Below are 16,436 nucleotides of genomic sequence, written 5' to 3' on the forward strand. Positions count from 1 at the left end.
GAAACCCCGTCTCTACTAAAAAATACAAAAAAAAAAAAAAAAAAAAAAAGAAAATGGCAAAAGTCATTATTCTAAGTAACTAGGGAATGGAAAACCAAATATTGTATGTTCTCACTTGTTAGATGGGAGATAAGCTATGAGGATGCAAAGGCGTAAGAATGATATAATGCAGCGGGCTTCTGAATCCCCAGCCATGGACCATTATCAGTCTGTGGCCTGTTAGGAACCATCCACACAGCAGGAAGTGAGCAAGTATTTCCACTTGGGCTCCACCTCTTGTGGAGTACAAGAGTACTGGAGTACAGTGGCACGATCTTGGCTCACTGCAACCTTCACTTCCCAAGTTTAAATCATCCTCCTGCCTCAGCCTCCCAAGTAGCTGGGATTACAAGCACGCACCACCACACCTGGCTAATTTTTGTATTTTTAGCGGAGATGGGGTTTCACCACGTTGGCCAGACTGATCTCAAACTCCTGGCCTCAAGTGATCCACCCGCCTCGGCCTCCCGAAGTGCCGGGATTACAGGCATGAGCCACAATGCCCAGCCCGAAAATTTTTTTAAAAGCCAAACAATTTTTAAAACTCAGTGTAAGAGCCGGATGTGGTGGCTCACGCCTGCAATCCCAGCACTTTGGGAAGCTGAGGCGGGCAGATCACGAGGTCAGACCAAGACCATCCTGGCTAACACAGTGAAACCCCATCTCTACTAAAAATACAAAAAATTATCTGGGCATGGTGGCACGCACCTGTAGTCCCAGCTGCTCGGGAGGCTGAGGCAGGAAAATCACTTGAACCCGGGAGACGGAGGTTGCAGTAAGCTGAGATTGTGCCACTGCACTCCAGCCTGGGCAACAGAGCAAGACTCCATCTCAAAAAAAAAAAAAAAATCAGTAGAAGAAAATAAGACTCATGAGTGATGCTCTCTTTCACAATGACAAAATTATCCTCAATCTTCTTTAAGATTTTAACATCCAAAGTGAGTTTGATTATTCTGATATGTACAAAACCTTGAACATCCATCCTAACTTTTTTTTTTTTTAGATGAAGTCTCACTCTGTTGCCCAGGCTGGGTGCAGTGGCACGATCTTGGCTCACTGCAATCTCCGCCTCCTGGGTTCAAGCGATTCTCCTGCCTCAGCCTCCTGAGTAGCTCGGATTATAGGCGCGTGCCACCATGCCCAGCTAATTTTTGTATTTTTAGTATAGACAGGGTTTTTACCATGTTGGTCAGGCTGGTCTTGAACCCCGACCTCATGTGATCCACCCACCTCGGCCTCCCTAAGTGCTGGGACTACAGGCACGAGCCACCGTGCCCGGTCTGCATCCTAACATTTCACTATGCATCTTATTCAGTTTGATTAACAAAAGTTATATGCCAGGCACAAGTACAACACTCACAAATGCACTATTTCAAACCTAAGTGAGAATGTGGTTTGTCTGAGAGTTTTTAAAACATACGGAGTTTTAAGTCAAAGCAAAGCACATTAACGTCCTTAATAATTTGCTTTTAGAAATATATTAATAACCCAGTATATCACAGTCTTAAGTGCTACTAACAATGCGAAATAATATCCTTTGATGCCCTAAGCAAGTGAGAAAAATACGCAAGAGACAGGGTATAAAAGAGGCAGAAAAGGAAGGAAGCCACAGATGAAAGCAGAATGAAGAAATTAGAGGGGTGGGAGTCAGAGAGGAGAAAATTAGTCACATTAAGTGTAGTGTAAAGCGATACAAGTTCCATAAACACTAACTTGCTTCAATGCTCTCTCTTCCTTCCAAAAGCTAAAATATGCCTATCGTGGCAACTAGCCTAGAAACCACTAACTCCTAATTTTGAGAAACTGGAAAGGGGAAGGAGATAAACATTTAACATCCAGCATGTTTACAGCTGTCACACATACTAGTTTGTGGAAGATTAAAATTTAGAAGCATGCCTCTTGAGAGGAAAAGATGATTAAGGAATTTTGGAGACTTTTTTTAAACAATTACATCATGTTTTGCACAAGAATAATCAGAAACTTAACATGTTTTACTACCAACCTTGCACAAAAGCCATAGCCTACTTCTTGCATGAAATCAGCCAAAGAGCTCTCCATCATGGTTTTAGCTACCCCTCCGGAATCAGGCAGGATCCTGTCCATTAGAATGTCCCGTTTTTCAGGGTATAAAAGTGGTGCGAGCACCACAGGACAGCGTTCTTGGGGAAAATCTGAGGGAAGAAAAAGGTTACAACTGCTGTATTAATTAAAAACAAACAATCCTCTTTTGCTCTATCCAAAATCCCCTCAAACCCAATTCTCTCACAAGTTCATATCAAAGGCAAGCTTATTTCATTTTTTCCAGCCTATTAGCCCAAGTTATGACTTTAACATCAATTTCAAAATTTGAATACTTTTATATCACAAAAAATGCTCATCAGTGTACCTTTAACATTTGATACTGGGATTCCATCTATTGACCAACTCATACCCTAAATATTACTTTAAATTTTCACAACAGGGCTATCACTTCCCATGCAGAGAAAGCAAACAATTAGAATATCAGTCTATTTATTTCACTGGCAAGTGGAGTTTCCCACTAGTGAGAATGTTAATGTACATTAAACTATATAAACATTAGGAAGTAAATAAAAATAACCATGAGAATGGATGTTAATCCACTACCAGATTTGTTTTAAAAAGAATTCTTAATCTTTCTCAAACATGAAAGCTCAGAGGCAACAAAATAACTAGAATTTATCTTAACTTTACAATGCCAATATCCAAGGAGGTGAAGTGAGCAAATCAAAAGTGACCAATTTTTTAAGCTAAAAACAGCATGTAAGGCTAGGCATGGTGTCCTGCTCTCCTGAGCTTCCCAAAGTGCTGGGATTACTGGCCTGAGCCACTGTGCCCAGCTGATGTTGTCTCTTTTTTAAAAAGAGAAAGAAAGAGGGGGAGGGGGAGAAGGGAGGGGAAGGGGAGAGGGAGAGGGGAGAAAAGAGAGAGGAGAGAAAAAAGAGAAAAAAATGCTTTTGTGATGTGTCTGTGGTCATCCAAGAAAACTATTCACTGTAGGCTACAAAGACTCCCTTACCTCTGCGCAGCGTCTTAAGAAAAGCGTCTATCTGTTCTTGTCCAACTCCAAAGGCTCCCTTCTGCCCAAAGAGGAGATGGGAGAGGAGGAGGTGTAGGACCTCTATTGCTATATCTTGGAAGCCACCTTCTTGATTTCCACTGACGTCTGCGTCAATGTAAGAACGCAGAAGATCTGGAAGCTTCTGTTTGATAAACTGGGCAGCTAGAAGTCAGGTAAACCAAAAACCACAAGTTATTTTTGCACCACAATGGGTTAAAAAGTCACATACCATCAAAATGCAGATAATCACCCTTCTCATTCACTAGCTCACCCCTCTCTCTAATGCTTTCTCTAGCTGACAAGTATAAAGAAAGTAATGGCCAGGGACCGGCTGTGGTGAGGGGAAAATGGGAGAGTTGTTGATAGGCATAGTTCTGTTTGGCAAGATAACGTTCTAGAGATCTGTTACACAACCTAAATACAATTATCATTATGGAAATTTACACTTAATTATGAGGGGGCCGGGTGCGGTGGCTCACACCTGTAATCCCAGCACTTTGGGAGGCCGAGGTGGGCAGATCACAAGGTCAGGAGATCGAGACCACCCTGGCTAACATAGTGAAACCCCGTCTCCACTAAAAAATACCAAAAAATTAGCTGGGCATGGTGGCGGGCGCCTGTAGTCCTAGCTATTCAGGAGACTGAGGCAGAAGAATGGCGTGAACCTAGGAGGCGGAACTTCCAGTGAGCCGAGATCACGCCACTGCACTACAGCCTGGGTGACAGAGAGAACGAGACTCCGTCTCAAAAAAAAAAAATTCTGTTATGAGGTAACATTTATATTACATGTTTTTTACCATAGAGAGAAATTAATTTCAGATTATCTTAGTAAGTCTAAACCACAGAGCCTCATGATTAAAAACCCATGTATTTTAAAGTCTCACTTCATGATATTTTTGGAAAAGTAACTCACCGAAACCTCTAAGATCTGAGCTGGAAGAATTCAACAGGGCAAGGCCAAAAATTACCTGAAACAAGAAGGGTTAGATTAACCAAAGAGTCAAATGGCTGTTTCTAATTCTAATTCTGTCTACGTCTCTTTTCTTAAATCACTCACCTCTTGTACTTTGCTTAATTTGAGCACTTTACTCAGCTGGGCAAATAAGTGGGGTGCAGGTTTTAAACTCTGAAACAAACCAAATTTTAGTTTAAAATAAGAACTTGTCTTTTCAAAAACTTTTTAACAACCTATCTGTTTGCTCAAGGATGGCACTACATAGGAGTTGCTTGATTCTGTAGTGTTGCTAGAAACATCACACTATGTCCTAAAACTATGACAAACTTAAGCCTTCACATGATCTGGTTTTAGTAAGATTCTATTTATTATTAAATGAACTGTCTTAATTTTGTTACAAAGCTATGAAAGACATCCCAAAATAACAACCTGAAATTTTTATATTAAGACATCACATTAACAGATCAAGGCTTAGGGCCTTTTTATAAAGCCTGAGATCACATTCTTAAAGATAATAGTAATACCAACCTTCTGATAGTGCAATGGATTATCAATGGCATAGGACAGCGTCGAGATAAAATTTGGCTTTGTAATCAGCAACGCACACTCCTGAATCAGAAACTGAGTCTTTAAAAATAAAAAATGACTTTCATTAGCACTAAACGTCATCTAAGAACAAACAGAAGCTGAGGTACTCAGAACACTCAACTGTGATCTAACACTATATACTGTTATATCTTATCAAAATCAGCTCTTTAAAAATCTCACCAGGCGCAGTGGTTGATGCCCATAATCCCAGCGCTTTGCGAAGCTAAAGCAGGTGGATCACCTGAGGCCAAGAATTCAAGACCTGCCTGGCCAACATGGTAAAACCCTGTCTCTACTAAAAATACAAAAATTAGCCAGGCGTGGTGCCAGGCACCTACAATCTCAGCTACTTGGGAGGCTGAGGCAGGAGAATCGCTTGAATCCAGGAGGCAGAGGTTGCAGTGAGCCATGATTGTGCCACCACACTCCAGCCTGGGTGACGAGAGACTCTGTCTCAACAACACCCAAGGTAAAACGAACCAGGAAATAATAAAAAAATAAAAACAAAAATAAGGCCGGGCGCGGTGGCTCAAGCCTGTAATCCCAGCACTTTGGGAGGCCGAGACGGGTGGATCACGAGGTCAGGAGATCAAGACCATCCTGGCTAACACGGTGAAACCCCGTCTCTACTAAAAAAATACAAAAAAACTAGCCGGGCGAGGTGGCGGCGCCTGTAGTCCCAGCTACTCGGGAGGCTGAGGCAGGAGAATGCCGTGAACCGGGGAGGCGGAGCTTGCAGTGAGCTGAGATCCGGCCACTGCACTCCAGCCCGGGCGACAGAGCAAGACTCCGACTCAAAAAAAAAAAAAAGTTATAAAAATAGAGGTTTTTTAAAAAACTCATTACACTACTCAAAGTTTATTACCAGCAAAACTTCCAGAAAAGAAGAGCTCATTGATAAGATTACTGTAAGAAACAGTATAATGACAAACTCTTGCTAGATGGGAAATAAAGCTACAGATTCAATCCAGGACATGAGATCCCCTCTGCCTTACTAACTTTTCAGGCAGGGAACCCCCACATTCCTGCTTCCTTCAGGCAAGTCTGATTCATACCTCTCGAAATCTGAACTAGGTACCTGTTATAGTCTACAGGCAGGCAGAAGAAGGGACGCACAGAAAAAAAAGGAAAAATCTAACACCTTTTCACCCTCCAGCTACAATTACTTCTGGATGCTATTTTGTATGTGTCATATGCTACATACACTATGCCCAAAATTCATTTAACAATTACAGCTAAGTGGACATGAACTTTGTAAGCCCCAAATACCTGATGGAAATCTTTGCCACTGCTTTTACCATCGCCACTGAAATCCACATGCGAAAATAGGCAGCGTAATAAATGCCTGTCTGCCTCAGGACCGTGCCGATTCACAATCTAAAATGACCAAAAATAGTATGTTTAAGAGAGGATTTAAAGAGAAAAAAAAGTTTCAAAAAAGAAAATCAACCTCCAAGGCAAAATTCCAATTTACATTAATTACTCATTTTTGAAGTTAAAGGAATTATTGATGGAAGTGCCCATAAGTTATAATTAATTTTTTTTTTTTTAGAGAGGGTCCGTATTGCCCAGGCTGATATCGAATTCCTGGACTCACAGCATCTCCTTGCCTCACCCTTCTGAGTAGCTAGGATCACAGGCATACACCACTGCTTCCACCTGTAATTCAATATTTTTAAAATGTTTCCTGTGCCGGGCGCAGTGGCTCACGCCTGTAATCCCAGCACTTTGGGAGGCCAAGGCAGGTGGGTTACCAGAGGTCAGGCGTTCAAGACCAGCCTGGTCAACATGGGGAAACCCCGTCTCTACTAAATACACAAAAATTAGCCAAGCATGGTGGTGGGTGCCTGTAATCCCAGTTACTTGCAAGGCTGAGGCAGGAGAATCACTTGAACCCAGGAGGCAGAGGTTGCAGCGAGCCGAGATCGTGCCATTGTAGTCTAGCCTGGCCAACAAGAGTGAAACTTCATCTCAAAAAAAAAAAAGTTTCCTATAGTCAGTCACTGGCAGGAGAAGAGTAGAAAAACTACGGTAATTTTACCATGCAACTCTGTACTTTGCTCAACATCTACACCAAAAACACCAAGTAGCACTGATCAAATGTGTAACGAGATTTTTTTTTTTAAGGCAACAATTTTACATAACACAAATTCTCTCTGCTAACACAACTGTAACACTACACAGCACAGCCTTAAATGAAGCTGCCACCAGATCAGACTTCAGTGATTTAGATGCTGCCCTAGAGCTCAATTAGTTTCCTGCTCTTCCTCAAATTTACCCATGTTTGTTGGTATTTGTTATTCTCTCTAAATGAAAAACTCCAGATAGCTATCATGGTTTGTTCTTTCACTTCATTTAGGTTTCTACTCTAAAGCCACCTTATCAGTGAGGTCTTATTACCATTCCTAAAATAGCAATATGACCTGCCCCAGCATCACTCCTTATTCTGCTTTACTTTTTCTCCATAGCAATTACTACTACCTGCTAATTTACTGAAATTTTCTGTAGCTGTGTTCACTTCTGCACATCTAGTCTAGAAAAGACTTGAGCACAGTATATGTGCAGAGTAATCATGTTTACTAAAAGCCACATACTACCTACACATTGGGCTAGGTATTGCACTGAGCTTTCCTGGCTTAATCTTCAACAACTGCTAACATTTACCACCCTCTATCCCCACGGATAAGGGATTGACACAGTTAAAACAGACTCCTTGAGCCGAAAATCCAAGACTATGAGCTGAAGAATCTGGATTTATAGTCCAGCTTCAAAGGCTATGATCTTCCCACTATATCACAATAACAACATGAAAGCTGGCTAAGTTCTTAGCTTATTTCAGTTTCCCGTCTCCTCATTCAGAAAATATGGAAGTTAAGAAAGACCATCTCTACCAAAAAAAATAGCTAGGCATGGTGATGTACACCTATAATTTCCAGCTACTTGAGAGGCTGAGGTACGAGAATTGCTTGAACCCGGGAGGCAGAGGTTGCAGTAAGCAGAGACTGCGCCACTGCACTCCAGCCTGGATGAGGGAGTGAAACTCTGTCTCCAAAAAAAAACAAAAGAGAGAATAGAGGCCGGGCGCAGTGGCTTACACCCGCAATCCAAACACCTTGGGAGGCTGAGGCTGGAGGATCACATGAACCCAGGAGTTCAAGGTTACAGTGAGCTATGATGGTGCCACCGTGCTCCCACCTTGGGGGACAAAGCAGTACCATCTCAATAAAAAATAAAACAAAAGGGCAGGCAAGGTGGCTCATACCCGTAATCCCAGCACTTTGGGAGGCCGAGGCGGGCAGATCACAAGGTCAGGAGAACGAAACCATCCTGGGTAACACAGTGAAACCCCGTCTCTACTAAAAAATACAAAAAAAATTAGCCAGGTGTGATGGCAGGCACCTGTAGTCCTAGCTACCAGCGAGGTTGAGGTGGGAGAATGGCTTGAACCCAGGAGACAGAGCTTGCAGTGAGCCCAGATCGTGCCACTGCACTCCAGCCTGGGCAACAGAGCGAGACTCCATCTCAAAACAAACAAACAAACAAACAAAAAATAAATAAAGAAAGAACAGAATTAACTATGATCCAATTAACCAGATCTCTCACCCTTGGAAAAATACGATAATCTGGTTCAACCTACATTTGTTGAGTATATGCTACACACTATTCTAGCTGTAAACACAGCAGCAGAGGAGACTTAATAGGTTCCAAATTCTCACTAAGCCAATTTTTGTGGGAGAAGTACAGGCAAAAAATTTCTGACAACATTATCTGTTACAAAAAGAAAATAAAACAGAGCTTGCTAATATTGATGCAGGGGGTTATCTCAGAGACCTTCTAAGGTGAGACCTGTGAGCTGAAACAACCATAGATACGGGTGAAGAAAAAACAATCCAGGGAGAAGCAAAAACCTAGAGTGCAAAAGCACAGAAACAGAAAAGATCTCTGAAGAAAAAAGTTCAGACGGAATCAGGGGGCCAGATCATGGTTAATGCATACACTGACTTGTCTGAGACTGTGTTATCAACCTAAAAAATAGAAGGCACATTTCATCACACTGTCAATGGCCAAAGAATAAAAAAGTTTCAAGTTTTTGCTTCACTAGGATCAGCAAAGATTTACTAAAATCCCATTATCCTTACATTTGTTTCTTGCTTAATTTTTCCCATGCGAATTATACAATAAAAATCTGGAATGAGTATTTTTAAGAGGCAGAATATGTTTTCAAAGTTAACTATGCACCGGGCGCAGTGGCTCACGCCTGTACTCCCAGCACTTTGTGGGGCCAAGGTGGGCAGATCACCTGAGGTCAAGAGTTCGAGACCAGCCTGACCAACATGGTGAAACCCCATCTCTACTAAAAATACAAAAATTAGCCGGACGTGGTGGCGTGCTCTCCTAATCCCAGCTACTCAGGAGGCTGCGGTTGGAGAATCGCTTGAACCGAGGAGCCGGAGTTTGCAGTAAGCCGAGATTGCACCATTGCACTCCAGCTTGGGCAACAAGAGCGAAACCCGTCTCAAAAAAAAAGTTAACTATGGAGATACTCCATTATTTGTGTGGCACATATGTTTGATACACTCTAAGTCTTAATCCTCCCTCATGTGTCTTCTTTAGGTCAAATAGTGTCTACCATTCAATATGATTTTTTTCAACCATTTCATATAATTTTCTAAATCTCTGACATCATAGACTTATTTGCTAATATCCCTCTTAATATGTGGCTCCTAGATCATAATGTTTTACTACAGTCATAAATCGAAACATTATAGAAATACTGCAAAAAGCCTTTGATATACTTAATTTTTCATATAGCCTAAGATTTTGCTACCAGATTGTAAGGTGTTTAATACAGTTTTTTAATTATTTTACTAGTCTCCCCTTACCAACTGGTAGAATGGTTTCTATTTTAAGCAAAAATGTGTAGGGCTTAATTTCAGAGGAATTAAGGGGACTGAGGCGGGCAGGTCACCTGAGGTTGGGAGTTCAAGACCAGCCTGATCAACACGGAAAAACCCCGTCTCTACTAAAAATACAAAATTAGCTGGGCGTGGTGGCGCATGCCTGTAATCTCAGCAACTCTGGAGGCTGAGGCAGGAGAATCGCTTGAACCCAGGAGGCGGAGGTTGCAGTGAGTGGAGATCACGCCATTGCACTCCAGCCTGGGCAACAAGAGTGAAAGTCTCATCTCAAACCAAAATCAAAAAAACAAAAAAAGAAACGCAGACACAGAAGGCCACATATAGTACGATTCCATTTATATGAAATGTTCAGAATATGCAAATCCATCAAGGCAGAAATAGAATAGTGGTCACTAAGGGCTAGACGGAGGAGGAAAAGAATAATGAGTGCAAATTAACCCAGGTATTTCTTTCTGAGGTAACGAAAATGTTCTGAAATTAGATAGTGGTTATGGTTGCACAACTTTGTGAATCTAAAAAACTACCAAATTATGTATTTTAAAAGGGTGAATCTGGCCAGGCGTGGTGGCTCATGTCTTTAATCCCAGCGCTTTGGGAGGCCGAGGCAGGTGGATCACATGAGGCCAGAAGTTTGAGACCAACCTGGCCTACACGGTGAAACCCCATCTCTACTACAAACAAAAATAAGCCGATGTGGTGGTGCACGCCTGTAATCCTAGCTACTGCGGAGGGAGAGGCTTGGAAATCACTTGAACCCGGGAGGCGGAGATTGCAGTCAGCTGAGATTATACCATGCACTCCAGTCTGGGAAACAGACCAATACTGTCTCATTTAAAAAAAAAAAAGAGGCTGGGCATGGTGGCTCATGCCTGTAATCCCAGCACTCTGGGAGGCCAAGGTGGGTGGATCACCTGAGGTCAGGAGTTTGAGACCAGCCTGGCCAACATGGTGAAACCCCCTCTCTGCTAAAAACAAAAAAAATTAGCCAGGCATTGTGGTGGATGCCTGTAATTCCAGCTACTCGGGAAGCTGAGGCAGGAGAATGTCTTGAACCCAGGAGGTAAAGGTTGCAGTGAGCCAAGATCGCACCATTGCACTTCAGCCTGGGAAGCAATAGTGAAACTCCATCTCAAAAAAAAAAGAAAAGAAAAAGAAAAAGAAAAAATAGCTGGGCACAGTGGCTCACGCCTGTAATCCCAGCATCCCAGCACTTTGGGAGGCTGAGGCAGGTGGATCACAAGGTAAGGAGTTCAAGACCAGCCTGGCCAAGATGGTGAAAACCCTATCTGTACTAAAAATACAAAAAAATTACTTAGGCATGGTGGTGGGTGCCTGTAATCTCAGCTACTCGGGAGGCTGAGGCGGAGAATTGCTTTAACCCGAGAGACGGAGGTTGCAGTGAGTGGAGATCGCGCCACTGCACTCTAGCCTGGGAGACAGAGCGAGACTCCGTCAAAAACAAAAAAAAAAAGGGATTTTTACAACCTGTGGATATTTCGATTTTTTAAAATGTGAAAAATAAAGGAACTAATAAAGAAAAAAAAGAGGAACCAGACCAAAACAAGTCCGATCACATTTTATAATTTGTTTTAGAGATGCAAGTCACAGCATTTTATTCAAGTTAATCTGTTTCATTCAATAATCTACCATATTGTTCCCTGCACCACTATTACTGTCAGTATTTCTCTTCGGAGATGACCAGGTTTTTAAAAATCTGGCTTGAATTTCCATAATGCCTAACTCTATGATCAAAAAAATTTTGTTTTCCATCTAAAAAAAAAAAAAAAAAAGAAAACTCCATCGCAATTAAAAAAAAAAAAAAACATCCTTACCAAAAAGCAACCCCTTAATCACAAGACAGATAGAGGGAAAGATTAAAATATATTTGCAGAAATTTATCTTCCCTAGAAACAATTCATAGTCCACAACCTCTCAGATTTGGCTTTACTTGGGGACTTTATTTTGGGGAGGGGGTTCTCATAAATGTTTGCTTAATAAAAATAACCTGCCCCACTGTATCATGGAAGGGAAATGAGGACTAGTCCCCAGAGAACAAGCAGGCCGTCCTCCAGGGAAGGGGTCCTAATGGCTCCTAGGGGTGACAGAGTCAGTGATCCTGCCTCTCCAACCAGTCACCAGTAATAAAGTATAACCAGGTGAATGGGAGAGGCCGTAACTAACCAGATAACCCACGGGCCAGAATCTCTAAAACAGGAATGCTTTTGTGTTTGAGTAAGAAAGAGGTGGAAAGAGATACTTTTGAAGAAAGTTACGGAGAATAGAAAAGTATGAAAAGCATAAAGGTTTTTCACCACAGAATCCACAGAATGGTATCAAAGGCAGTCTTGTACTTTTCTTTTGAGATGAAGGTACCCCAAATGGGTTGTGCAATTTTCACATAAAAACTGGAATGATACTGAACAAGTGAAATTGAAATCAGTTTCCCTCCTTTGTTCAATGAACACTGATAGAGCACCTGTGTGCAAGGCAGTGGGACAAGTGCTGAATGGAAAAGTAAAGCTGTCTAAGATGTGGCCCTTAGCTGAAGGAGCAATCTAGCAGTGCCATCAGACCCCTGCACACTACAGAGCATGGTGTCAGGGACCAAGAGGCGGGAAGGACCACTTCCGGCTGCAGCATCCGGGATGGCACTCTGCAGTCCTTCCCTCTAGGTTCTCAGCATGTGCTCCATGCCTGTGTGACCGCTCAGCCTGTCACGTTCTGGGAACTTGCTCATCTTCCTTATCTTTCTCTATAGCATGAGAAATGTAAGTCTGAAAGGATAAAATCCTACCTCACAGGTACCTAATAAAAGTGTATGGAATTGATGTACGGTGAAAGTGTCACTTTATCTTGTTCCAGCAAGGTAGAAAAATAATTGGGAAAAGAGAGGTAAATAGTGGTGGTGAGGGCAAGGTATTCTCATCAGAAGGTGGGGGCAAAGGTATACATACTAAAAAGTCCATTTACGGCTGGGCGCGGTGGCTCACACCCGTAATTCAGCACTTTGGAAGGCGGATCACGAGGTCAGATCGAGACCATCCTGGCTAACACGGTGAAACCCCGTCTCTACTAAAAATACAAAAAAATTAGCCGGGCCTGGTGGCAGGCACCTGTAGTCCCAGCTACTTGGGAGGCTGAGGCAGGAGAATGGCGTGAACCCAGGAGGCGGAGCTTGAAGTGAGCCAAGATCACACCACTGCACTCCAGCCTGGTCGACAAAGCGAGACTCCGTCTCAAAAAAAAAGAAAGTCAATTTAACATGTGGCTTACCCCAGAGGACACAAGGGTCCTGATAGTCAAGAACCATAAGAAGGTAACTGGAAGTCCTCTTGCCAAAAAGGACTGAACAGCTAAAATCTTTTTCTATTTCTTTTTTAACAACTGGTCTATTCAAGCTCAACCAGGGCATTTAAAAAGAAAAAGATTAAAAAAAGGACTAACTAGCTTAAATAGCTTTGAAGGACAATTTCTAGAAAGTACAAAGATTGGCCGGGCACGATGGCTCATGCCTGTAATCACAGCACTTTGGGAGGCCGAGGCGGGCAAATGGCCTGAGGTCAGGAGTTCGAGACCAGTGTGGCCAACATGGTGAAACTCCCTCTCTACTAAAAATACAAAAAATTAGCTGGCTGTGGTGGCGGAAGCCTGTAATCCCAGCTACTCGGGAGGCTGAAATAGGAAGATTGCTCAAACCCAGGAGAACGAGGCTGCAGTGAGCGCCACTGTACTCCAGCTTGAGCGACCGTAAAACTCTGTCTCAAAAAAAAAAAAAAAAAAAAAAATTAGAAAGATCACTGGATAAACACTTCACCACCCTCCCCAACACACAAAAAATGTTGAGAATAAATGTAAAAGCGTAAAGAAAACTTTCAGCTATCTTGAGGTTCGTTTTTGGCACTTTGATCTGTAAGCAATCAAACATGGAGAAACGCTATCTCAAAGAGGAAAGTCTGTAGGAACCATACAAGGACTCTCCCACATGACTCAGCCAGGCAAGCCAATACCTACTGCACGAGAGGGTGTGATGGTGGCCCACCAAGTACTGAGTGAAGGAGCCCAGGGGCCCAAGGTTCTGATAAAGGATACTCCAAGACCAAAAGACAACCTATGTGAAGCAGTCCAGCCCCAGGACTGTGATCAGCAAGGGCAAGGGTCTGGCTGGACAGAAGTAGGTGGCAGCTGCACTGCTGGCTTCCGACTTCACTATCATGAAAAACCCAGACATGAAGTTGGTTAGGGACCATCCCCGACCCTGTTTAAGAAAAGCCTGGGAGCCAGGCGCAAGACCTCACGTCTATAATCCCAGCACCTTGGGAGGCCAAGGCGGGCAGATCACCTGAGGTCAGGAGTTTCAGATCAGCCTGGCCAACATGGTGACACCTCGTCTCTACTAAAAATATAAAAATCTGCCGGGCGTGGTGGCTCACACCTGTAATCCTAGCACTTTGGGAGGCCAAGGCAGGCAGATCACCTGAGGTCAAGAGTTCAAGACCAGCCTAGCCAACATGGTGAAACCTCATCTCTACTAAAATACAAAAATTAGCCAGGCATGATGGTGCATGCCTATAATCCCAGCTACTCGGAAAGTTAAGACAGAAGAATCGCTTGAACTTGGGAGATGGTGGTTGCAGTGAGCTAAGATCGCACCACTGCACACCTGGGAAGCTGAGCAAGACTCCGTCTCAAAAAAAAAAATAAAAAAAAATTAGCTGGGTGTGGTGGCGGGCGCCTGTAGTCCCAGCTACTCAGGAGGCTGAGGCATGAGAATCACTTAAACCCAGGAGAAGGAGGTTGCAGTAAGCCGAGATCACTTCGCTGCACTCCAGCCTGAGCGAAAGAGCTCAGGCTCCTCTGGGAGGCGGAGGTCGTGGTAAGCCAAAATTGCGCCACTGCACACTAGCCTGGGCAACTCTATCTCAAAAAAAAAAAAAGTAAAGAAAGGAAAACCCTAGCTAGCAGGTTTCTCTGGGCCCTGAGCACCAGCCCAAAGACAGGTCAGACCTATTTTATAATTTCCATGGAAAATAAAAAGCTGTGAAAAATCTTTTTAAAAAAAAAGACTGGGCTGGGCGTGGTGGCTCACGCCTGTAATCCCAGAATGAGGCCGAGGCGGATCACTTGAGGTTGGGAGTTCGAGACCAGACTGACGAACATGGTGAAACCCCGTCTCTACTAAATACAGCCAGGCGTGGTGGCACATGCCTGTAATCCCAGCTACTCGGGAGGCTGAGGCAGGAGAACTGCTTGAAGCCGGGAGGCAGAGGATGCAGTGAGCCAAGATCATGCCACTGCACTCCAGCTTGGGTGACAGAGTAAGACTGTCTCCAAAAAAAAAAAAGACTGGGCTAAGAGCTGTTTTACAGATGATGACAGAAATCACTTGAAATAAGGGGCAAAGGTTTGTTACCTTTCATGCAACATGCCCACATAAATGTGTGGTTTTCTTTCCACTGTCTATTCATTCCTTCAATGGCATTTGTTTTCTGGCTAGTTTACTTACATGCTGTATTTCCTGCTGGCTGGCTCGGTAATTTTTCTTGGTTAAATTGTCCACCAGGTAGCTGATTTGAGACAAGGCCAGCGAGAGCGAGTCAAGATTCATTGCTGGTTGGGGCGGAAGCAGGCGGCCGAGCCCGGCGCAAAATCACCATTATTCCCCTTTAGTCACCTCAGAGGCAGGTTAATGCTTTCTTTGTAATTAGGCTATATCTGGTATCTGTATAATATTTTCAGTTCTTCTTTACCAGGAGTCTTACTCTGTTCTGAAACATGGCACCTGTTTAAAAAAAAACACACACACACAAATCCAGATTTTTAAATTAAAGGAAAAAGGCTGATCCAAGTGCAGTGATGTTTACAACTAACTGATCACAACTAGTTGCAGATTTCCTTGTTCCTTGCCACTCCCACTGCTTCACTCGACTAGCCATAAAAAAAATAATAATTAGAAGAGAATAGGGTTAAACTACCATCATCTCTGTGTTAGTACCTAAAATGTTACTAAGGACTTTAAAAAGACAATAAAGTAGCTCAACCACTGTTGACAAGAGATGCCAAGTTTCTCAATTAGGCAGGGCAGGTATGGGTGCGGTGGCTCATGTCTGTAATCCCAGCACTTTACGAGGCCAAGGCGGACAGATCACAAGGGCAGGAGTTCGAGACTAGCCCGGCCAACATGGTGAAACCTGTCTCTCCTAAAAATACAAAAATTAGCCAGGTATGGTGGCGCATGCCTGTAATCCCAGCTACCCAGGAGGCTGAGGCAGGATTGCTTGAACCTGGGAGGCGGAGGGTGCAGTCAGCTGAGATTGCACCATTGCACTTCAGCTTTGGGCGAGAGCAAGACTCCATCTGGGGGGGAAAAAATATGCCTGTAATCCCAGCACTTTGGCAGGCCAAGGTGTGTGGATTGCCTGAGATCAGGAGTTCGTGACCAGTCTGGCCAACATGGTGAAACCCCGTCTCCACTAAGAATACAAAAAAATTTGGCCAGGCATGGTGGTGTGTGCCTGTAATCCCAGCTACTCAAGAGGCTGAGGCAGGGGAATTGCTTGAACCAGGGAGGTGGAGATTGCGGTGAGCCAAGATTATGCCACTGCACTCCAGCCTGGGTGAGAGAGCAGGACTCCGTCTCAAAAAAAGAAAATACTCAACCAAAGAGTTTCACTTTAGGCCGGGCGCGGTGGCTCAAGCCTGTAATCCCAGCACTTTGGGAGGCCGAGACGGGCAGATCACGAGGTCAGCAGATCGAGACCATCCTGGCGAAACCGTGACACCCCGTCTCTACTAAAAAATACAAAAAAAAACTAGCCGGGCGAGGTGGCGGGCGCCTGTAGTCCCAGCTACTCGGGAG

At 43.6% G+C, this 16,436-nt stretch overlaps 1 protein-coding gene across 1 annotated transcript in view; it reads right to left on the bottom strand.

Moving 5' to 3' along the window:
* CNOT1 (CCR4-NOT transcription complex, subunit 1) overlaps positions 1 to 16,436 on the bottom strand; it is a 124,702-nt gene that overhangs the window by 71,868 nt on the left and 36,398 nt on the right. The window contains exons 2-8 of the mRNA XM_011994009.1: positions 15,084 to 15,359; positions 5,931 to 6,038; positions 4,602 to 4,700; positions 4,176 to 4,244; positions 4,032 to 4,086; positions 3,077 to 3,280; positions 2,042 to 2,210 (exon numbers count right to left, since the gene is read on the bottom strand). Coding sequence (XP_011849399.1) covers positions 2,042 to 2,210; positions 3,077 to 3,280; positions 4,032 to 4,086; positions 4,176 to 4,244; positions 4,602 to 4,700; positions 5,931 to 6,038; positions 15,084 to 15,185 — 806 coding nt within the window. The 5' untranslated portion in view covers positions 15,186 to 15,359. The remainder of the gene's footprint in view (positions 1 to 2,041; positions 2,211 to 3,076; positions 3,281 to 4,031; positions 4,087 to 4,175; positions 4,245 to 4,601; positions 4,701 to 5,930; positions 6,039 to 15,083; positions 15,360 to 16,436) is intronic.

This window comes from Mandrillus leucophaeus, unplaced genomic scaffold, assembly GCF_000951045.1.
Source record: "Mandrillus leucophaeus isolate KB7577 unplaced genomic scaffold, Mleu.le_1.0 Scaffold44, whole genome shotgun sequence".
Taxonomy (NCBI): domain Eukaryota; kingdom Metazoa; phylum Chordata; class Mammalia; order Primates; family Cercopithecidae; genus Mandrillus; species Mandrillus leucophaeus.